Source organism: Bison bison, unplaced genomic scaffold, assembly GCF_000754665.1.
Source record: "Bison bison bison isolate TAMUID 2011002044 unplaced genomic scaffold, Bison_UMD1.0 scf7180017864478, whole genome shotgun sequence".
NCBI lineage: Eukaryota > Metazoa > Chordata > Mammalia > Artiodactyla > Bovidae > Bison > Bison bison.
Window position 1 is genome coordinate 344,835 of NW_011495038.1, and position 24,609 is coordinate 369,443.

Sequence of the window (24,609 nt, forward strand, 5' to 3'; positions counted from 1 at the left end):
CCTGAAGTGTCAGCGCTCCATCCTCGGCCCTAGGAGCATCTGGTGGCCTCCCTAAGCGGTCTCCGCTTCGTGGCCTCATCTGTCCTCTGCACATAGCAGCACAACTTTGCCCTCCCGACTTTCAGACCTGTCTGTCCCCAGCTTGCTGGAAATCTTTGCCCTGTTGTTCTGCAGGCACTTCAGGCCTGGTATCTCCAAACCCAGACTGGTTTTCTTTCTTTGGTAAACGTGTTTGCCTTATCATCATTTATCTTGGCTGACTCTTGTTACTCTGTCTTCTAAGCTGTGACTGTGTTTGGTTTCTTTCTCCCTTGCCTGTCCAGACCTGTCACGGAGGCTTACTGAGTCTACTCTTCAGTGTCTTTGGGATCTGTCTTTTTGGTTGTCTGGGTTCACTCTTTGTCATGTGTCACTGAACTGTTTACAGTAGCTTTTACCTGGACTCCTTTCTCCTGCCTCCTGTCTCGGCAGCCCCATCCTTTAGTCTGAACTCTGTAAAACCTCAGGTGAGATTTATGCTGCCCTGCCCTCCCCAAGCTCTCCCACCCCTGTCATTCTCTTTAAAGCCCTGCCTTTGCACTGCCTTGCTCCTGCCTCTCACCCCTTGCTGCCATCCTCAAATGACCTGCGCTGTCAGACACACGCATACTCTTTCATGGCTCTGTCTTGGCTCATGCCCTCCCTGTCTTCTGCTTTGAATGCCAAAGCCCTTTAGCCTTTTCTTTTCTGCTTGGCAAGTTCCTGTTCATCCCTCAGGACTCATTTTAAATGGCATTTTCTCTGAAATCTTGTTTTAAAGAAACCCCTTCTTACCCTGCTAAATTAAGGACTTTGTCTGCAGGCTACCATAGCATTAACACTACACCTTTTGTCAGACTGCACTGGAGAGGCGTGTGTGCCTACACACAGGCCAGCCAGGCTGCAAGGCCCACAGGAGCAGACACTGTCTTATTTCTGTTCCCCTGGCACCCAGACACGCAGTGAGTGTGTGATAGGTGTCTGTTAGGGTAGGTATTGGTTTAGCAATAGTTATAGGAGTCTAAGCAGGAACTTTCTGATCTGGGCGTTTGGAGTTCAGGCAATCAGGTTACCTGGCTTATGGTGTACACAGCTCTCCTGTGAAGAGACCAAAATGCAGGGCAGGTCTCTTTGTGCCCAGGGAGAGGTGCTGGTGTTCTCAACCCTGTCACTTTGCCTCTGATTCCAACTTTTAGTAGCCAAGTTTGCAGGCACTCTTTACTTTTTCTGGGCTTCCCTTGTGGCTCAGCTGGTAAAGAACATGCCTGCAATCTGGGAGACCTGGGTTCAATCCCTAAGTTGGGAAGATCCCCTGGAGAAGGGAAAGGCTACCCACTCTAGTATTCTGTCCAGTATTCTGGCCTGGAGAATTCCATGGACTACTGTAGAGTGTGCACAGTGTCGGACACGACAGAACAACTTTCACTTTACTTTTTCTCCTGCATGTATGTTGCACAACAATAAAATGGGATTTTTAATATCTACTTTAAAACATGCTATTGTGTTAGACTCCTGTTATAACAGTTTCAGCTACTTGTTATAGATTTATGTATGCCATAGATTAAAGACTTCACCAGTGACAGCCCTGGATTCAGTGAAATCCAAGAGAAAAGGTGGTTTAAATTCATGTCTTTTCAGTTCCCTCACATATAGAGAAACAATCTGGCAGATTGGTTTACACTTAGATACAAATCCATTAGTCCTTTATATAGATAATTTCATAGACAAAGGGGTAACAAAACTAAGCGATGAAGCCTTTCTTCATGTGGATTTTATATTCCTTTGAGGATGAGGGTCTCAGGAAGAGCACTGTACTTGGACTCAGGGAATTTGGGTTCTAGCTGTGATCCTTTCGTTTTCTTGTACTTTAATATTTTTCTTAAGTTAACTAGGAAAAATAATAGTTATAAATTACCATATAAAATATAAGAGTATGCGTTATGTTTAAATTCACCCCTTCCTGATAGACATCTGATGGACATTGTACTGAGAGACACCTGATGTACCAGGTGACATCAGATGGTCCCACCAGACTTGTGACTGTCATTCACAGGATCCTAACGTGGCCCTGGGGGACACAGGGTGGGGGTGGGGGGTGAAGTCGACTGCAGGATTTGCTAGCCAAACTTGAGGTGCAGAAAGGCTGCAATGAAGATACAGCCTTCACACTGGGAATGTCCAAGAATCGGTATAACCAAGTCATGGGTGAGAATGTCAGAGGTTCCACTTCCACGCTGTTTCTTTCAGTTTGAGAAAGAACTTCAGAGAATCTCGGAAGCCTACGAGAGCCTGGTCAAGTCTACCACCAAGCGAGAGTCGCTGGACAAAGCGATGAGGAACAAACTCGAAGGCGAGATTCGAAGGCTCCATGACTTCAACAGAGACCTCCGAGGTACATCACTCACGTTTTCCCTGCCCTAAACACCCTCGCCCCATGTAGCTGACAGTCTAACTCCAAGTCCAAGTTGTGTTAGATAACCTTGTAAATCCCAGCATCCTGGGGAAGGGGCACCAAAGAGCAGACGTGTTCTTTTCACCTTATAGGTTGTCCAGTGCAGCATTGAGCCTGAAAAGTGACAACCTCTATGCATGAGTCCTTGAAAGGGAGGGAATATGTGTGCAGCTCCTTCTTGCTTCAAAAGTACTTAGCATGATTCTTGTTGTGAATGGGAATGTCTGAAAAGACCAGTGTTGCATGCACAACCCTTACCATATCAAGCTGAAGCATTTGATTGCATTCTTTGAAAGCCAACACTTAACACTTGCTCAATATAGAGTGTAGAAGACAGAGCTAGACACATGTCCCTCTTAGAGAAAAAACAAACCCATGGTTCTGAGAAGAGTAAACGTATATCATGTTCCTGAAAGCCCGGGTCCCATGTTGCAGGATCTTGACAACCTCCGATATGCAGATTGATTTGACCCATGAACTTGTACTTCACTTTCAGTCAGCCAAGCCATTTTTTTCAGTTCTCTCATGTCAAAAGACTCAGTGTACTTGGAGTCTGTAGCTGGAACCTACATTTTTTTTAATTACTGTAAACCCTTCAGTTTTGGGTATGCTGTATGCTCAATAAAACCTTGTTAGGTTGAATTATTTAATTGAATAAATGAAGACTGATGAAATGGCATGAGCAAACCTAGAACTCACTGAGGAGAGTCTTTGTCCGTTAGGTCATCTTGACTTGTTTCCTGCTATTTATTTGTTATTTTTAATTTTTTGTTTCCTAGCTACAGAGAACTGATAGTTAAGTTTAGATGAGGGCTCAGTTTGAGGCCAGGGGAACTCAAGCCCTTTGCGAGGACTTTGCTGGGCTTGCAGGTACCTGCTCTTCACTGCCTGTTGCTGGTGCACCCCTTGGCAGTGGATAGTATAAAGACACGGCGTGGCCACTGAAGACTTTCCTTTCAGTGTTTTGGAACATCTTGTTCCTCCCCAAGAGTTGTTCAGTTTGGGGCTCCTTCCCGGGCAGCTCTCCCTACCAGCTCTCAGCACCTGGGTCATTTGTCAGTTGCAGGATGACTTAGATTCGCATGCATGTCTTTGTAACCATCTCCTCTCTATGTCCAGATCGACTGGAGACAGCCAACAGACAGCTGTCCAGCAGGGAGTATGACGGACATGAAGACAGGGCGGCCGAGGGGCTTTACGCTTCCCAGAGTGAGTCTCCTTGCTTATCTTTCCCAACTGTGTGGTTTTAAAAGCTCAGGGCCTAAGGGGAGAAGCCTGTTCATTTTAAGTAAGATTTGTGTTGCTTGCTTTTCATTTGTTAACTCGGCATATAAGCTCTTGGGCCTAAGATGAAGCCCTCTTGGGTCTGCCCAAGACAAAGCCGAGGTTGTAATATTTCAGTAGTGTTTATTCTGACCTCCTGACCTTCAGTTTCTGTTTCTCTACAATACCCTCCGAGGAATAACACTCTTGCAGTATTCCCTGGCCCTCACCACCTGAAGTAAGGCATAGTTCTTTATCTCCATGGAAAAGGAAGGAGGTCTGTGGTGGGATTCACTCTTTTGTCGTGTTTTGTGTGCACGTAGGTTGAGCATTTCTGAACTGGCCGCCCCTGGCAGCGTGAAGCAATGGAGATGTTCCCAGCAAGGGTCTTCATTGCTGATGCTCGATGCTGAACCCAGCGAGCCCATTTCAGCCAGAAATAAAATGGCTTCCTCTGCCTCTAGATTTATTGGGAAATATTCTATTAATTTCACCAGAGGCAAATAATAGAAGCAAATGGATTTTGAAAAACCATCAATTAGGGTTTGAATTTCTGCAAATTCATTGTCTAAATCAGAAACATAAAAAATCCAGCTGTCTTTTTTGGGAAACTGTATAGAAAATTGAATTCATTTCTCTGTCATAATTCTCAGCAACATTGTGAGTTAAGTGCTCACAGCTAAAGGCAGTTCTAACAGCAAAAAATGTTGTTCAAACCCTGGCCATCCACTGTATAGTGATAGTATATTCTGGTGCTTGGATCCCTCATTATAGGTCTACATTTTCAAAGCTGAGAAATACTTGGTTACATTTTCTAATTCCCAATACTGTCCATTGGGGTTAATGTTTCTTCTTTGTTTTTCCCAAATTTACTCACGATTGCGCTCCAGTTTTTCCAAGATTTTCTCATGATCAGACTCCAGCTTGAGTCTCAACTTCATTTTTAAAACTCTGTTTGGCAAATAGACACTCATACAGTCTTGAACTTTTGCGTCAGATTCCTTTGCATTAGGTGAATTGGCCTGTGCTCCAGACTTGTATACAAAGCTATATATATATATAAGCATCTTGAGTTATTCACTTTCCTAACAGAAGTTATTTCTACTCATAGATGCAGTGGATTTACCATTTCATCTGAGCATTCATTTGACAAATGAGTCATCTGTACTATTAGCATTTCAGATTTTGACACCTTAATTTTTAAAAATTAATTTATATTTTAATTGGAGGGTAATTTCTTTACAGTACTGTGATGGTTTTTGCCATACATCAGCATAAATCGGCTCAGGTATACATGTGTCCTCCCCATCCTGAACCTCCCACCCACGTGCCTCCTCACCCTATTCCTCTGGGTTTGACACCTTAATTTTGGATGATCATATTACTAGGTAGAGTAAGTATCCTTGTGGCCATTATGTCAGTAATGTCACTCTGCTGATACTCTGCCTTCTTGTCAGGAGATATTATTTTGTCACGTAGTTCAGATCAAAATGGAAAAGTCAATGCGTTTCATCAGGTGAGCATTTGCTGCAGCCTCCCAGCTCAGGCTGTGCTGATGCACTAATAGAGTTTGGTGTTGTGTGAGTTCAGAAATGTTCCCGACAACTTTAACCTTCTGGCTGAAAGCTAAAGCATCAATAATGCAGGCAAAGGGGCCCTTCCAGCTTTACAAGGAATGAGTTGTTCCATGCAAATATGTTCTGCTGTTCCAAAGGTATAAACAAGAGAGTCCAGGGGCATTTTTCAACTGCTGAAGAGTGCCTCAGTGTTGACGTGTGATGTAATTGCATCTCGGCAGGGCCTTTGAAGCAGGGTTGCTAACACTGATAGCTAACCAATGTTTCATTACCTAGTCTTTGCAGGACACTTTGTGCCTGCCTGCCAGCTTTATAATCATTTGCATTAGCTTTTCCTCTCCTGGAGTGGCCAAGAGATGCACTTGAGATGTTATTTCAAATTTACAAATAGTTTTTTTTTTCTTAGTGAGTTGGAAGAACTCTTTGTATGAAGAAAATTAGCATGTTTCCTGCCATATATAGTGCAGATATTTTTTCCCCAGTTGTTTTTGTATCTTTGAATATAGTGTCCTTTATCTTATAGATTTTCCAAGTGACTATATTTGTGCCTTCTAGGTTTTAGGTCATGCTTAGAAATGCTTTTTCCACTCCAAAATTATAAACATATTCACCTGTGTTTTCTTCACGTATGTTTATGATTTCATTGTTTCTAAGGCTTATGTTTTAGAAGCTAGTTAAGGAGGCACAAAAGAAGGGAAATTCATGAAGAACTAATCTGGAGACAAGGAGACTGATTAACAGATAATTTAGTATCTGGACAAAAGAAGTAGAGGTCCTGAACTAAGAAGTAGTAGTCGAGGGTAGGAGACAGATCAACAGTTGATAAATTAGAGGACTTGATGACCAACTGAATAATGACATAGAGTGAAATGAGTGTGACTAGAGCCACTGGATGTATGGTCATCCTTTACCAATAAAAAGCAGGAGGAGGAGGAGGAGGAGACGTGGGGATTCGGTAACAAGTGAAGGTTTGAGCCTTGAGCGTGTTGAGTCATCTGCTGCGGCCCGTAGCTAAGTGAGCAGTTGTAATGACAAAGGTGCAGACGTACCCTGGAGGCTGGTGATGGGCGGTGCTCTCTGTCAGGCTTTCCTTTTAGCACGTGGGCACAGAACGGCAGGCACAAAACACTATCTCTTCAGTTATTAATGTGTTCCATTATCTGTATAGTCTTTAGAAAGTCTATTATAAGAATACTTTTCAATGCCTAAGAATCATAATCATAAACACTGAATGTACACTCAAGAGGAGCCATGTTTTTCAGATGAGCCTTTGAGATTCTAATGCTTGGCTAAGAGAAAGCTAAGACTGACTGCATAGCAAACAGTAGTGACGTCTCTGGATCTACCTACCAGTAGCTAAGGCTAAGTTGGGAAGGCCCTGACAACCGCCTTGGCCAATGGAAAAGTTAGAGGGAAAGGGGAAAATAGAGAATAACATGTATGATGTTTTTGCTCCATGTTCCAGTGGAAGCTTGGAGTCCAGGTCCCAAAACACTCAAGGCATTCTTGCAATATGAGCGGTTGGGAGGATTTCTGTAAAGTCTCAATTAGTGGAAGGGGATGTCCTTCCTGGCCTGATTTCCAAGTTTCCCTGCTGCCCAGAGTAGTTTGCCTTTAAAGACAGAACTCTGCTCTTCGTTGGAGCCTGATAAAGGCCTGGGTGGTCTGCCTGGGTCATTACACATAGCTCTACAAGTTGAAATAAGCATTCAACAGAGTGATAATTATGCTCCTTTTAGACATGAGATTGTCTGAATTAAAAATCTCTCTGAATGAAGTGCTCAGGAGTTTTAAGACTCAGGGGAGTGTTTTTCCTCTGTCACCTCATGATGTTGCATTGTTCATTTTGGAAGAATTCAAAAATTTGTATGTGTGTTTTCTGATTTTGTGTGTGTGCTTAGTCTCTCAGTCATGTCCAACTCTTTGGGAGCCCATGGTCTGTAGCGATTTCCCAGGCAAAAATTCTTGAGTGGTTGGTCATTTCCTTCTTCAGGGGATCTTCCCGACCCAGGGATCGAACCTGAGTCTCCTGTATTGGCAGGCAGATTCTTTACAATGGAGCCACCTGGAAAGCCTTTTCTGGTTTTACTTGTTTTTCCAAATATGTTTGCAGCCAAATTACTCCTTAAAAACAGGGCATCTAACCAATTTCTTTTTTGATCTGGCCGAGTGAAACTGGGTACTTTAGCTTTTTTAACTTACTGAGATTCCTGGTTTCCCCATTTACTCATCTGTCTCACACATACACACACACACACACACACACACACACACACACGGAGAAACGTAGACAACCGTCCACAAAACGAAGTTCTCCAGGAATGTCTGTCATCATTCTTAGCTCTGTCTTGTCAATAAGTGAAATGTTTTATCTGTTTCTTTCTGAAAATTAGTAACTCTGCAGAATTTCTATCACTATTATGTCTGGAGTGGTTTCCATTTCCTCCTCCAGGGGATCTTCCTGACCCAGGGATTGAACCTCCATTTCCTGTGTCTCTTACATTGCAGGTGTATTCTTTACTGCTTGAGCCATCGGGGAAGCCCATACTAGTAGCCAGAAAGTCAAAAACAAAATATTAGATATGGGGAAACTAGACTGGCAAAGATCTTATATTCTTGAGTGGAGGGGGAGCTGATGAGCTTTGGCAGCTTGTATTATTCCAGGATAAAACCCATGTGTGTTACAGGATGGCCAGAAACTTCTCTCCGCATTCACTCCTTGGGATTCTTTAGGCCTCATGGGTTCAGCATATTTGGTTAAACTGAAGTCTATGTATATTAAATTCTATCTGTTAAATGTCCCTCTCTAAGGAAAAAAAAATATTTTGGGGACATTCATTTATTTGTTTAATAAGTTATGGGTATAAATAAGAATAATTAATAGGATTTGATTTCCTTTATAATCCCCATGGGTTTAAAAATGAACCCCCCCCCAAAAAAAGTGTGGAACCACTGTTTTAAAAATAACAATAATTTGCCGTTTTCAATTTATCTTACAATCATCATCTTAAGTCTTACTTTAGATACTTTGATTTTCTGTCTCTTTTAGAACATAAAAGAGGCAAAAATAATTTCCTACAAGAAAATCCTTCTTTCTGCATTTCCTCTAAGGGCTTATGTGAAACACAAAGCAGAAATTACAATGACAGAAATATTAATTCTGTTGACCCACATAGAGCATAAGGAGTGTATTCTGAATCCTCATTGTGTTTCATTACATCCTGCTGTGGGTTTCTGTCGGGCTTCGTTAGGAAGGAGAGGCTCGACATTGTCACACGTGGATGCACTGGGCTCCCTCCTCCTCTGTGGGCCCGATAGTGCTTGCAGCTGCCACCTGGGCGCGAAGCCCGTACCGCAGCACTTATTTTGCCTATGTTCTCTGTGGGCACCGTTTCTTAGTGTGAATCTCCTGCACTAGATGGGAGAATTACAGGCATTCTTTGTCAACATCCAGCCCCAGCCTTCATTAAAACCCCTTGGATCTTTATGTACCTGGCGCTCAATAAATGTTTATTGAGGAAATGAGTAAAAGTGGGAGATCTTGTAAGAACAGGCTTGAAATTTTCATCATGGCACATCAGTATCAAAATGTTCTTTTTAGCTCAAAATCTCCCACCCATGCTAGGAGCTACCTCTGGTTCTGCTCAGTTATTTCAAGATATTACGTGAAATTATTAATGACAATAGAATAGAAGCAACTTAAAAATGCTTGGTTTTTTTTTTTCTTTTTTGCCTTTCACCTTCCCCTTCCCCTCCTCTCTTGCTTTTTCAAGTAGGAAGATATCCAGGTAAAGGGAATCTTCCTCTACTTCCAGGAACAGTAGTATTTTTCATGAAAATGACTACTATGTACTAAAATGTAGTTGGTTCCCTGACTCCTCTTTTACTCTACTGTGGTCATGTTGAAGTTGAAGGCTGACTATGGTATATAAAAGTTTTGGGGGCAGCTTGCCATATTCTTGCACAAACCAGTCCATAGACCATGCCAGACACCACACATCAGATCCTGGGCAGAGGAAGGGAATGTCCACGAAAGCCTGCTAAGGTACATTTCTTTTTTTTTTTTAGTTTATACAATAAGGTTTTATTTTGGAACCAGTGGATTTTTAACCAATGGATTTTAAAATATTCAACTATTTAAACATTTTTTAACATAATCAGTAATATGATATTTTGGTGATTTAAACAATTTACTTGCTAAAGCTATAAAAATTCTTGGTGATGTGGCTATTACTTTTTATAAATATGACTTAGCTAATAACACATAAGGTACATTTCTTAAACTGAGAAAATTTTCTTGCCCTAAATTAACCTTTAGATGGCCTCTGAATTTAGTTGTTGTTGTTCAGTCGCTCAGTCATGTCCTACTCTTTGCGATCCCATGGACTGTAGCACACCAGGCTTCCCTGTCCTTCACTATCTCCCAGAGTTTGCTCAGATTCATGTCTATTGTGTCAGTGATGCTATCTAACCATCTCATCCTCTGTCATCCCCTTCTCCTTCTGCCTTCAATCTTTCCCCGCGTCAGTCTTTTCCAGTGAATCAGCTCTTTGTATCAGGTGGCCAAAGTATCAGAGCTTCAGCATCAGTCCTTCCAATGAATATTCAGGGTTGATTTCCTTTAGGATTGACTGGTTTGATCTCCTTGCTTTACTAGGACTAAAAATTCAGTTTTAAAAAGCAAAGGTTTTATAGGCACAAGCTTAAGCAACCTAATTTTGGATCAGTCACCACATCTTCCAGTTCTTGGGTTCTCACTCACATGCTCAGTGACCTGAAGTTAGATGCTTAATCTCCCTGTACCTACATTTCATCGAAAGAAATAGAGAACAAAATCTTCCCAATTCAGCCAGCAGAGCTCTGTGGGCTCATCAGTGATAGGAAATGCAAAGAAGACTTTATGCATTTATTCTGCAGACTTACATTTATGGATTTGTAAGGCTATACATTTATTCTGCATCGCTTCTTCTTGTTCCTTTGCTTCCTTCCTCCACCTTCTCTAGAAGAACCTGCCAGTCTTCAGGGTGGAGAAATGGGTCATGTTCCCAAGGAATGCCTGTGTGGCCTCCCGAGCCTTGCTAGGTTTTGAAAGCAGAGTGTGTGACTGCTTACACCACTTGATCAACCTTGACAGGCAGCACTGAGAAACTTCAAACCTTCATGACAACCAGCAGTGCATCCAGCCTGCAGGGTGTCTGTTTACATTCCATCAAATCTTCTCCCCAAGTGTGAAAATTAATGTTATTCAATTTAGGCTGATTTTCTCTGCCTAAAGAGCCAGAGCTGATGACAGACCTGTATCTTGGTCACATGTTGATGTCCAGTCTCTAACAAGCGAACGTGGCTTATGATTTTCATGTCATTGGTTTTTAAATTATTTGCTTACTATTCCTGTTTGAGGGTTGAAAAATCAAGTGTCTTAAACTTCATTATGATCTGTGTTCCTTGCACTCATAGCTAGATGGATGGATGGAAAAAGCACAGACTGAAACCCATTTGCATTTCATGTGGCATCAGGGACCCTTCACTTTCGCTGACAGTTCAGAGCCAGGAAATCCACATTCAGGTCTCAGCTCAAAGTAAATGGCAGTTACTCAGAGAAGGCTGCCTGAGATAAGATCCAGTCTTCCTTTTATATCTCCCTCCAGTTCCCTGTTCCCTTTGTAAACACTCATCATACTGTAAATAAGGAACCATTTGGATGACCATTTTCTCCCTTCCCTTTCTAAACTGTCCACACCATGAGGGCATGGACCCTGTCATTCTCACCATTCTAGTCTCCGGTTACTATGTTTCCAGAAGCTGGCACAGGGCCTGGTGCTTGGAAGCATTAAGCACTTGTTGGATGTTGAATGAAATGATGACCATTATCATTTTGTCCAAAACAGTTATTAGCTACCTACTATGAATGAGCTGTGTTCTAGACCATGGATCAGGAAACTCTTTCCATAAAAGGACAGCCTGTAAATAAGTCTAGGCTTGGGGGCTGCAGCTACTCAACTCCGTCCCTATGGTCTGAAAGTCACTGTAGATTAGCCATGGACAGATGGTGTGGCTGTGCACTGGGTTCAGCCTGCAGGCCATCGTGTGTGGACTTCTGTTTTAGGCGCTGGTTATGGAGAAGTAACTTAGCATGCATGCATATGGAGGAGGAAGGGAAAGGAGAAGCCCCAACAAAGAAGGAGGATAGAAAATAACTTCAGAAATATTTATTAGATCTTATTTTGTTAATTGTCCCAATTTATAAATCAGGATTCAATTGTTATTTTCTTTTCCTGGTAGGGTTTTAGTCATCTTTTACTTCATTCCTAATTAGGTGAGCATGGTTATTTCACATGAGATTAACTGAGGCACGTATGAATGCAGTTACAAGCCTTTGTTAGCCCAGTGGGAATCTGTAATTAGCTAATGGTGGAAACAGGGCTGGGCAGGGTAGTCCTGTGGTTAGCCACCGGTGGTAGCCTCCTGGGTGCCGAGGTCTTAGGGGTCCATCTCCCAGCAGGGCCATTAATCTACCCATAAGCATCCTGCTGTGAGGTGAGGTCTACAGTTCTTGGATTGAGGAGTATCTGAATGGCCATAAGTCTGGTTACTAGCCGTGTGTGTATCCTCTGAACTGGAGCTCGTTAAAAGCCATCTGATGGCCATTATGAGTGACAGTGATTTTAGAGGCTGTTGATCTGATGGTTCAAAGTTTACCTTTAGGTGGAGTTGCAAGTGTGCTCCCTCATAATCTAGCCTTCAGGTCCTGGTTCAGATCATGCAAAAACGGTGAGGTGGCCACCGCGGATTGAACACTTCCTGTCCACCAAGCACCGTGCTGACCTCTGTCAGTGCACAGTCCCGGTTTATCCTGCAAGCAGCCCTGTGAAGTAGGTATTACAGGTCTTTAACGGTTGAGCGAACTAGGGCACAGGAAGGTTAAGGAACTTGTCCATGGTCATACAGGCAGGTAAGTGGAGCAGACAGGCTTTGAACCCAGGGCATCCTGATTCTCGAGAGCCGCTTCCTGTGTACCAGGCATTGGAGACAGGTAGCAGAGTTGGATTCCCAATGATTTTAGAGCTCACTTAGCGTGGCCTCCATGCTTCATTAAAGAAGAAACTGTGACCAAAGATGATTAAACGATTTGTCCAAGGCCCCCTCAGTACTTAATGCAAGACCATGATAAGAATAGGGACCTCCTTTTTCTTATGTTTTTTTTTTCCTTTCCAGCCTCCAAAGGTCATCTCTGTTGGCTCTGGGAGTAATAAGAGATTTCACATTTTTTACCCAGAGAAGAATCCAGCTTAGTAAGCAAACATAAATAATTCTTGTACTAGAATTTTTACTGCAAATTATTTAGCCCAGTACTGTAACTTAATGATAGTGTATTCAAGTCATCTCAAATGAGTTCTAGCTACTGGAATGAACATTTTATGTTTCTTAACCTTTTACATCTGTCTTTGAACCTGAGCCAATTATAATAAAAAGCCTTGCTGGATAATTCAGTATATCTCCTCAGATACTAAAACAAAAAAATTATTGAGACCAGCCTAGAATCTTAAGTTTTCTCAAAACGTCTATGAAATTAAACTCTTTGTTCTCTGGATGATAAGAATAAAAAATAAACAAATTACAATAAGTAACCTTGGGGTGTGGTTTCTTACAATTAGTTTTTGAAATTATTTTTGGTTCATGAATTGGAAGGAGAATATGCGGTTGTATCTTAATGGAATCCAAGAACTTTGAGGGGACAAAGTGTTTCTTTTAAGTTCAGAAAATTTGGTCTTGGACCATTAAAAATAAGCTTGCATCTGCTTCTAATTTGCTTCTTGCCGACAAAGACTGTGGTTTGGTAGAAAGAAGAAGAAAAGGATCTGCTCAAAGCAAGTTATGAAATTGACAATGGAAGAGCTCGCAGAAGCTAAAGGAAGGGAGAATCTGTAATTGCAGGTGACTCATTTCTTTCTCCCTGATCAGGAGATTAAACCACTTCCGTTCCCACATGTAACAGTTTCCCCAGCATCTACTTCTTTCACCCAGGTTTTGGTGTTAAGCCATGTCTGCCATTCAGAGGTCCCGTTTAGAAAGCATAGTTTTATTATACATATTATAATAATGCCTTGAAGTGAAAGTGAAGTGTTAGTCTCTCAGTTGTGTCCAACTCTTTGCAACTCCGTGGCTGTCACCTGCCAGGCTTCTCTGTCCATGGGATTCTCCAGGAAAGAATACTGGAGAGGGTTGCCATGCCCTCCTCCAGGGGATCTTCCCGACCCAGAGATCAAACCTGCCCAACATTGCAGGCAGGTTCTTTACCATTTGAATGATCAGGGAGGCCCTTAATTAAACCAAATATAGGTTTATAACACATACCTATATTTTCACACAGTAAAGTTTACGCATTTTAAGTGTACAGTGCGACAAGCCATGACAGCTGTCACAGTCCAGCCCCCGTGCAGGTCGAGCGTGTGCAGCTCTGACCTCTGCAGCGAAAGGCCTCCCCTCACCATCTGTCCCCCTGCTTCACATCTTACTCCCTTCAGGTTGTTGGTCTCTGCATTATGTCCAGGCTCTGTGGTTGTTTTCTGCAGGGGCAGCAAAATTGTCTGGTAGGTTCTGACTTTGTCATACTTGGAAACAGACGTGTCCGCTGTTTATCATTTTGTATGAAGAAGAGAGAAGGCAAAAAAGGACCTCTGTGGAGATTATAGAAAGCGTAAGCCATCAGGTTTCATTGACAATCGATTCATGCGTGGGTGTATAGTCAAAATCAAATGCCCTATGCATCCTGACATTTTTAATGCATTGCATAATTTATTATGCTGTCTGCAGTGACACAGAAGTAGCAGTACGTTTTTACTTCACGTTAAAAATATAAAGTGGAAGGTCAAACAGCACATGAGGAGGCTGAGCCGGGTGAATGGATGTATGAATATAGAAGGTTTTGCTGAGTAAGTTTGCAGGTTGTGTATGTATTTAGGCAGGTTAAAAAATACCTATGAATTATACTTGAAAGTATAAGTATAGTTTCTAAAATTAAAATGCAATACTGAAAATGATTAGATTAGAAGAGGTTATATTGACAGAGCTTTTACTGCTATTCAGATATTTTGCCAAATCCATACCTGAAATATTTTACATTGGGTGCTATAAAAAGCACTTTGCAGTATTAAACTCACTTTCTGGATACTAAAGAGCAGCAGATAAATAGAGTATGATAAGACCAAATGTGTTGTTTTCCTCAATTAGATCAGTAGATTTTGTGGTTTGAGTTTGTTGCTTTCCAGGGAAAAGCATCTGAAAAGGATTATTTTTGAATTTTTAAAGATTGAGTTAGAATTTGATCATGTATTAATAGAACACTCATTCAGTGAGGTGTTGCCTAAACTTTTTCTATTTCTTCCCACAGGAAACATTTCTACTATCTTAGATCCCTAAAATCCTACAAAGATAGAAGGATTTAGACACGGTATACAGTAAGTCCAGGAGGTGGAAGGATTAACTCAGACGTTGGCCACTGTCCCTGGAGTACAAGTAGAAAACTGTCAACACTCGTAAAAGAACTGCTTTCCCCCTCAAAGTGTATGTGTGCAGGTTCTCCCATGCAGGAGAGGTCTCCTTGATTGCAAGAATCAATGTGTAGCCTTCAGTGTGGGCCTGGAAAACAGATGTGTATGTTAGAGTAATGTAGCTGCCATGCTGCTGCTGTTTAGCCGCTAAGTCGTGGCTACGTCTTTGTGACCCCATGGACTGTAGTCCACCAGGCGCCTCTGCCCATGGGATTTCCCAGGCAAGAATACTCGAGTGGGTTGCCATTTCCTTCTCCATTTGTAAAAGGGAAATTTTCTATTTTCTTTTTAACTTTGGGCAATGAAGACTGAATGAATCCTTCACACATAAGGCTTTACCTCCCATATTGATTCATTTCTCCAAGTGTCTTCCCTACATTTTAACAGCGGCCATTTCCACAAATCAGTGTTTCCCTTGTAATGTCTGAACTATTAGCTTTCAATCTCAGAGCTCTTATTTAAAGAGAGTTTATCTGGGGACTTCTCTGGTGGTCCACTGGCTAAGACTCCATGCTCCCAATGCAGGGGGGTGCAAATTTGATCCCTGGTCGAGGATCTAAGATCCCCCATGCTGAGCGGTGTGGCCAAAATAAAGAAGAAAAGAACGCTTATCTGGAAGCTCAGATAAAACGCACGAAGCCAAAACAGGTTTCTGGTTAGGACAGGGGCGCGTTTGTCAGGAGCCCCTTCCTTCCTACCTGGCCCAGCATCCCTTTTTTCCCCTCCCCCTCCTCCTCCCAGGACTCTGCAGAACAGAGTTTGGTTCTTAATCTTTCTTATTACAGAATTCATTTTGAAACAGTTCATTCTTAGCCATTTAAAGCAAACCCTGGCTAGAGTGTTCTGTGTTTGTTCACAGACTTATTTAGCCGCCCACCCACAGCCCCTGTCTCGCTGTTTCCGGGAACCATGACAGCACGCACGCGTGTACGAGGATGGCAGGGAGCCCAACAGCCCGGTCTGAAATAATGAGCTTCCTTACCTGAGAAACTTTTATCAGCCCATTTTACAAAGACAGCAAAAAGCCAAACCGGGAGGATATGGAGTCAGCTTTGTATTCTGTCACTTTAGAATTTCTGAATGAATGAGTGTGGCTTTTAAAGGTAGATCATCTCTCAGGTTGTTTTGCATCAGATAAACTTCATGTGAACAGATTGCTCTTACGTGCTGTAAACAGTGCTCTGTTTGGATTATATTTTTTGGATGTGTCAGTGTGGCTTTCAAACTGGAGTGAGGGAGTGAGGGCAGATGGAAGAAGGAGCTTCCGAGGGCATTAAGAGAATATCTTTGAGGCAAAATGAACCTAAATAGCTTGGCTTATAGTGAAGTACTTGGAGTACCTTCCTCTTGTCTTTCCACTCTTATAACCCCAGCAGAGAAGACTTGCAAGTGGATCTGACTCTCCAGTTATTCCGTGAATCATAGCTGACCCTTGGAATAGGCTCCTCTGCCACGTCTGCTCAGAATTACAAGATACGGTGCCAGGATATGGCCAAAGAATCCTAAGGAAGAAGAAACAGGAGGGGACATTTTAGGAAGGGATAATAAGGCAAATAATTATTCAGATGTCTTTCCAGAAGAAGGAGTCCGTTTTATCAGCATGGTGGAGCAGTGTCTAGTTACCAGAATTATTGCCAGGAGTCCTGGGCAGCCTGTCCTGAGGGATTACTACCAGGTCCTTTCTTGGTGGAGGAGGGAATCAGTTCAGTTCAGTTGCCCAGTCGTGTCCGACTCTGCAACTCCATGAACCACAGCACACCAGGCCTCCCAGTCCATCACCAACTCCGGGAGTTCACTCAAACTCATGTCCATTGAGTCAGTGATGCCATCCAACCATCTCATCCTCTGTCATCCCCTTCTCCTCTTGCCTTCAATCTTTCCTGGCATCGGGGTCTTTTCCAGCAAGTCAGTTCTTCGCATCAGATGGCCAAGGTATTGGAGTTTCAGCTTCAGCATCAGTCTTTCCAATGAATATTTAGGACTGATTTCCTTTAGGATGGATCTCCTTGCAGTCCAAGGCTTTTTTTGGTGGAAGAGAGCATAGAGGTGTAAAGAAAGAACAGTGAATGTATTATTGACCTTTTGGTTACAAAAAGAAAAATTTGATTGGGCTAGCTTAGCCCTGGATAAGAGAACTATTATTGTTGGGTTTGGGTTTTTTTTGTTTTTGTAGTATCCTTGTATGTGAAGGAGGCCCTAGGCAAGATGTGTAGACACGCTTCGCAGGGGCCAGGGGCCCAGGCCGGCCTGTCTGTGAGAATACAAGGGGAGATGGTTTGGGGGGACTTCCCTTTCCCTCTCCCCTTCCTACCATAGCCTCTCCATATCCATCTGCTTGATTCTTCACCCTCTGCATGTACACGCTCTGTCCGGCGTGCATGTGGGATGTGGTCCCTGGCCTCAGAGCTGGGCTCCCGTTCTGTGTCAGCATCCCGCTCGCCCAGGCGCCCCCTCATGCAGTTCCAGACGTTTCGCTTGGCCTGGCTCGGGTCACAGGGCCCTTCAGGTTTGCTCCTGTCACATGGAGAGTGGGATTGGGGATGAGAAGGGCTTTGTAATGCAGACGCGGCTGCTTGGAATTTAGCCCTGCAAAACGGGGACCATAGTAGACATTTTTCCAAGTGGAGAGTTCTCTGAGCAGCCACTGTGACAGCCGTCTACTCCAGGTAAAGATGTACTTGCCTCTTTATATAGATAGGTATAGAGTTAATTTACAACTTTGTTTTAGTTTCAAGTGTACAGCAAAATGATTCAACTTTATGTATATACATATATAAATATATATGTGTGTATATATGTATATGTATGATAAATATATATCATCATCCTTTTCAGATTCTTTTTCATTATAGGTTATTGTAAGATACTGAGTATATTCCTGTGCAGTACAGTCCATCCTTGTTGGTTATCTATTTTATATACAATAGTGTGTATGTATTAATCCCAAACTCCTAATTTATTAATATCTCCCCCCACACACAAGCACCATCCCCTTTGGTAACCATAAGTTTGTTTTCTATGTCTATGACTCTATTTCTGTTTTATAAATAAGTTCTTTTGTATTTTTTTTCTTTAGATTCCACGTATAAATTACATTCTGTGATATTTGGAAAGGGACCTCTCTTTTGCCTTCCAAGCATTCTAGTGAATTAGTCACCCCTTGGTCACGCTGGTGGTAGCCAGACTCCTCTGTCCCTCCAGCTATATTGGGCTTAGGGGAAAACTTATCAAAAAACCTTTATATCAAGAAAGGCCTATAACAACCTAGAGAGGTGGGAAAGGGTGGGAGATGGGAGGCAGGTTTAAAAGTGAGGGAATATATGTGTACCTATGGCTGATTCATGTTATGCAGAAACCAACACAATATTGTAAAGCAATTATCCTTCAATTAAAAATAAATAAGTTTTAAAAAAGAAAGGCCTAGAAAATTAATTCCTGCTTGAGAAGGGCCAGTTTGTAGCTTTGCTCCCCTCATCAGCTCCAGCCATAAGTTGGAGCTCTGCATTAAAAACCAGCAGCACATTTAGTAGAGAAATGCAAATCAAAGCTACAGTGAGGTATTTGCTCACACTGATCAGAATGGCCATCGTCCAAAAAATCTACAAGCACTAAATGCTGGAGAGGCTGTGGAGAAAAGGGAACCCTCTTGCACAGCTGTGGGGATATAAATTGATGCAGTCACCATGGAGAACAGTATGGAGATTCCTTAAATTAGGGGAAAAAACTACCATGTGACCCAGCAGTCCCACTACTGAGCATATACCCTGAGAAAACCATAATTGAAAAAGACACAGGTACCCCAGTGTTCATTGCAGCACTGTTTACAATAGCCAGGACATGGAAGCAACCACATGTCCATCAGTGGATGAATGGATAAAGAGGTTGTGGTACATATACACAATGGAATATTACTCAGCCTTTAAAAGGATTGAATTTCAGTCCATTCTAGTGGGGTGGATGAATCTAAAGCCTGTTACATAAAGTGAAGTAAGTCAGAAAGAGAAAAACAAATATCATATATTAATGCATATATAAGGAATCTAGAAAAATGGTATTGATGAACCTATTTACAAAGCAGGAATAGAAACACAGACATAGAGAATAGACTGATGGATCCAGCAGGGGAAGGAGAAGTGAAGAAGTGAAGTTGCTCAGTCCTGTCCGACTCTTTGCGACCCCATGGACTGTAGCCTACCAGGCTCCTCAGTCCATGGGATTTTCCAGGCAAGAGTACTGGAGTGGGTTGCCATTTCCTTCTCCAGGGGATCTTCCCAACCTAGGGATCGAACCTGGGTCTCCCGCATTGCAGGCAGACGCTTTACCATCTGAGCTACCAGGGAAGCCCAAGGGGAAGGAGAGGGTGGGACAAATTGAGAGAGTAGCATTGAAACATATAATATATACTACCATATGTTAAATTTTGAAAGTGAAAGAGGAGAGTGAAAAAGTTGGCTTAAAACTCAACATTCAGAAAACTAAGATCATGGCATCTGGTCTCATCACTTCATGGCAAATAGATGGGAAAACAATGGAAACAGTGACAGACTTTATTTGTGGGGGGCTCCAAAATCACTGCAGATGGTGACTGCAGTCATGAAATTAAAAGACGCTTACTCCTTGGAAGAAAAGCTATGACAAACCTAGACAGCATATGAAAAAGCAGAGATATTACTTTACCAACAAAGATCCGTCTAGTCAAGGCTATGGTTTTTCCAGTGGTCATGTATGGATGTGAGAATTGGACTGTAAAGAAAGTTGAGCGCCAAAGAATTGATGCTTTTGACCTGTGGTGTTGGAGAAGACTCTTGAGAGTCCCTTGGACTGCAAGGAGATCCAACCAGTCAATCCTAAAGGAAATCAGCCCTGAATATTCACTGGAAGGACTGATGCTGAAGCTGAAACTCCAATACTTTGGCCACCTGATATGAAGAACTGACTCACTGGAGAAGACCCTGATGCTGGCAAAGATTGAAGGCGGGAGGAGAAGGGGATGACAGAGGATGAGATGATTGGATGGCATCACCGACTCAATGGACATGAGTTTGAGTAAGCTCCAGGAGTTGGTGATGGACAGGGAAGCCTGGTGTGCTGCAGTCCATGTGGTCGCAAAGAGTTGGACACGACTGAGCGACTGAACTGACTGACTGACTGGCTATATGTTAAATAGATAGCTAGTGGGAAGCTGCTATATGACACAGGATCCCCAGTCTTGTGCTCTGTGACAACCTGGAGGGGTGGGTAAGGTGACAGGGAGGTTCAAGAGGGAGGGGACATATATGTATACATATGACTGATTCGCATCACAGTATGGCAGAAACCAGCACAACATCATAAAGCAATTATCCTCCAACTAAAAATAACAACAACAAAAACCCAGCAGTGCAGGGCATGGTGCCCTGACACCTCCACTGCCAGACCCCGCAGCCCAGGCTCCACCCTCAGTGTTTCTCCACAGAGGTTACTAGGATGTATCACCCTGTGCTTCAGCCAGCAGTTAAGCTTGGTGCTCAAATAGTAATTGCAGAACACTTGCAACAGACAGTCCACTGCAGACTTTGCCCAGAACTGGCAAAGGTGAAGGGTAAGACGGGAGGGGAGCTTCTTTGAATTCTAGACCCAGTTCTCATTTCCATCGACTTCTGCTCTTTTTCAAGCCGAGAGATGACCCTATGGGTAGAGACACAAAAGAAGCTACCATTAGACCTGTCACAAGTGTCATAGCTCATGTTGCTTCAGATTTTCCAGTTGGCAGACGGAGTTGATGCGAGGATTCATGAAATGAGGTTGTGTGGTAAAGCTGAAGGCACAGTTCCTGGGGCAGGAGAAGCACCAGTGTCATGCGTCTCAGCTCTTGTTGTTTATTAAGTGTCTGTTAAATGCCAAGCCCCACGGTAGGTATTTTATGTGCTAAGTCGCTTCAGTCATGGCCGACTCTGTGCATCCCTACGGACTGTAGCCTGCCAGGCTCCTCTGTCCATGGGATTCTCCAGGCAAGAATACTGGAGTGGGTTGCCAGTCCCTTCTCCAGGGATCTTCCCAACCCAGGGAGCGAACCCGTGGCTCTTATGTCTCCTGCATGGGCAGCTGGATTCTTTACCACTAGTACCACCTAGGTCGTCATTTTAATCCTCACAACATTCCTGCAAAATCCCTTCTTAGTTGCATCGGAGGAGATGGAGTCTGAACAGGGGAAGTCACGTGTTCAAAGTGAGCCAGCCTGTGAAGGTGCCAGGATCGTACCAGGTCGGCCGGCTACAAAGCCCACGCCATCGCTGTGGTTTCCAGAGTCAACAGTGTGCGCGCAGACAGCCTCTGTGTAAATGGGACTGGAGCCATCAGGCTAAACAACGCCCCACTCCACACAGTCGAGGGTAATTCATATCCACTGAGTAAACAGACCATTCTGGGCATGAGTTCCCTTGTGTCAACTTGCCTGTTCTAAGAATTCTCAGTATATACCTTGGAGCTCGACCAGAAGTTTAATGTGAGGCTGGTCTTTCTCAAGATCCATCCCGAGGGGCTTCACTAGTAAACTGCAGGGACCTTCCTATGAGATGGTTTCACTTATAGGACTCACCCTTGGCATCCCCCAAGAGATGACTTTTTCAGATGGCCCTGACATCTGAAGTGTCTCCAGGGGATTAAGGGGCACAGTGACCCCACCACGTAGGCTCACTGCCTTGGCAGCCCCTCTTCCTCCTACCCTGGGTTTGCAGCAAGGGTCCTCCCTGTGTTGTCATAGAAACTGTGCCACCATCTCTTAGAGCAGCTGGTCCCAGGGCCTTTGCCTGTGTCCCTGCCTCTCTTCCCACCCGACTAAGAGCAGGGTGCTCTGGCCTACTCACCTTGTAGCCTGAGAATTTATCACACTTGCTGGACAAGAAGAATAGCCTTAGCATGTCATAGTTTATATTTGCTGTATGCATATATGCATTTTGAAATAAGTACTGTTGGTGAGTAGGTGAGTAGGATCCTTACCTTAAAGACAAGGAAACTGAGGCACAAAGATGTTCATTTATTCTGAGTCACAAAGCTGTATAGGAAACTTGATATTAGATTTGTGCTTTTATACCCGGAGAAAAACATGATCCAAAAGGATATGTGCACCTCAGTGTTCATTGCAGCACTGTTTACCAGTAAACATACTGTTTACTGTTTACCTAAACGTCCATTGACAGGGGAATAGATAAATAAGATGCGGTACCTGTTTATAATGGCATATTACTCTGCCATTGAAAAGAAGGAAATAATGCCATTTGCGGCAACATGGATGGGCTTAGAGAGTGTCATACTGAGTGAAGCAAATCAGAGAAAGAGAGATATCATATCACTTATATGTGGAATCTAAAAATATACAAATAAGCTTATTTACAAAACAGAAAGAGACTCACAGACTTAGAAAATGAACTTATTGTTTCCAAAGGGGAAGGGATAGTTAGAGACTTTGGGAAGATCATGTATACACTGCTACATCTGAAATGGATAACCAACAAAATCTTATTGTATAGCACATGGAACTCTGTTGAGTGTTATGTGGCAGCCTGCATGGGAGTGGGATTTGGGGGAGAATGGATACATGTATATGTATGGCTGAGTCCCTTCACTCTTCACCTGAAACTACAACATTGCTAATCGGCTATGCTCCAATACAACATAGAAAGTTTAAAGTGTTTAAAAAAAAATTATAAGACAACTATGCTCCAGTAAAAGTTAATTAAAAGGAAAAAGGTTCATGCTTTTGTCCAGTACTCTGAATCCTCCACATAGCAAATAATTAATATTTGCAAAAAGATACACGTGTAGTATCAGTCGCCGTATATTGAGATGATGATATGACCCGTGACATACTTAAACCTGTGCCATGATGAGCTGGTAGCGATGATGCTCTCCCAAACCTCTTGTTCTGTCATCCCGGAGGTCTTCACCCCTCATGCTTGTACAGCGGAGACATGAGGCACTTTGCCTGTGAACGTGCATTACAGAGGTGTGGTGAGGGTTCTGGCTCTCCTACTGACGAGCATCACCTCTGTGGACACATTACTTATTCTCCACTGGAAAATGGGAATCCTAACAGTGCCTCCCTCGTAGAGTAAGCTGAAAGGAGAGATCATGAATGGAATAATGAAAGGGAATAATGTAAGTCACCATTCCTGGGACACAGTAGCCATTCACAAACACGAGTTGTCATGAACATTGTCTTTAAAACGGGAGCACTTCCTATCAATGGACAAGGAGTTCTGAGCCAGTGTGAATGACATTAACATTGCTTCAGCCTGAAGTTTAAGGTCATCAAACTCAGGGCAGAGATGTCTGAACCCAGGAATTCCAGAGCTAATGCAGTCTCCCCGCCAGTACCCACATCTTTGTCCTGATGTGCCAACTGTGAGATTCAGGGAGCCTGGGCAGAAGAAGGGAGCCAGAGAACTTCAAGGTCAGTACCAGCCATCTGATGAGTGGTGGCTTCAGAGGTGAAGTGGACCGCTGCATAGCAAAGGCTGTCAGGAGACCCCAAGGAGGTCAAATGCTAACTGCTAATGAGAGCTGCCATTTATTTTACTGTTGGCAGTGAACTTGGCACCCAGTAGAGATTCGTTCATTCATTTATTCATTCAACAACACTTACTGAGCCAGGCAATGGTCTAGGCTCAATAATGACCTAAAGAGATAAAGATCTATCTGTTTCTGTCCTTTTAGTCTTTATCTGCCTCATCTTTGTCAACAGACTCATCACAACAATTCCATGATGTAGCTTTTATCTTTCCCATTTGATAGATGAAGGTGCTGAGACTCAAAGAGGTTATTCCTTGCCCAAGTCCTCAAAGCTGAAAAGTGGTGAACCTGGGATTTGAATCCAGCTCTTTCAGATGCCAAAGTCCATCCCCTATCCACAGTTTGATACTGCCAATCAAGGGAATAGCAAAAACTGGAATTGTATGTGTTGGGGGAAGGGAGGAGTATTCATTAATCCAGAAATCCAAGGAGTTGTCATAGTTGTCATTGTGACAAGGCAGTGTTTGTGATCAACTTGCAAACTGCAAGAAGCTCTAGTTGTGGCTTCTACACTTTGCCTTTGGTCAAACCTGAGGTGTCTTTGCCCTCAACAAAGACAGAAAGTGTTAAGCTTAGGTTGATAACCAAGCAGAAACTCTGAAATCCAGTGGTGCATCCCCAGGTCTGCCTGCTGAGAAACTAACCCCTGGGTGCCCTCCAGAGCCTGGACAAGGCCAGTGGGCACCATGCCTGTTCAGATGTTGTCCAAACCCAGGGAGCTAGTGCTCAAATGTCAGTAATTTTGCACAGAAGGCGTGAAATGCTCTGGTCCGCCTGGGGCTGTGGATGGGGATGCCCAGAGCTTCTGGCCCATTTGTTTAGGCCTCTTGCATGCACGGGGAAGGAAGTTTCAGAAGTAGCATCTCATGCCACTGAAAGGGAGAAGGCAGTTGGTCGTTGCAGTGGGATATGGGAGCTGAAAAGTAATGCTCTTTTCTGGGTCAGGATGTTAATGGCCTCACTTTGTTTTTGAGAGATGCCATTATTTCTCGCCATCTCAGCCAGCGCTCTCTTTACAAGTCTGCTCATTCACTATCCATTCTGAAGCTGTTCCATTGTAGGCTGATTCCCTTGACATAAGCTCACGGGGCAAGGGCAGTGCAGTCAGGTGGGAAGGACATCACAGCAGCCGTCAGGAGACTGGCCTTTGTCCCTGGCTCTGCCCCAGCTGGCGGGCATGCTGGGCAAGTGCCTTTGC

At 43.3% G+C, this 24,609-nt stretch overlaps 1 protein-coding gene across 1 annotated transcript in view; it reads left to right on the top strand.

Moving 5' to 3' along the window:
- The window catches only part of AMOTL1 (angiomotin like 1), a 193,309-nt gene that overhangs the window by 137,897 nt on the left and 30,803 nt on the right, over positions 1 to 24,609 (top strand). Inside the window, exons 6-7 of the mRNA XM_010862107.1 lie at positions 2,266 to 2,410; positions 3,590 to 3,679. Of these exons, the coding sequence (XP_010860409.1) occupies positions 2,266 to 2,410; positions 3,590 to 3,679 (235 nt within the window). The remainder of the gene's footprint in view (positions 1 to 2,265; positions 2,411 to 3,589; positions 3,680 to 24,609) is intronic.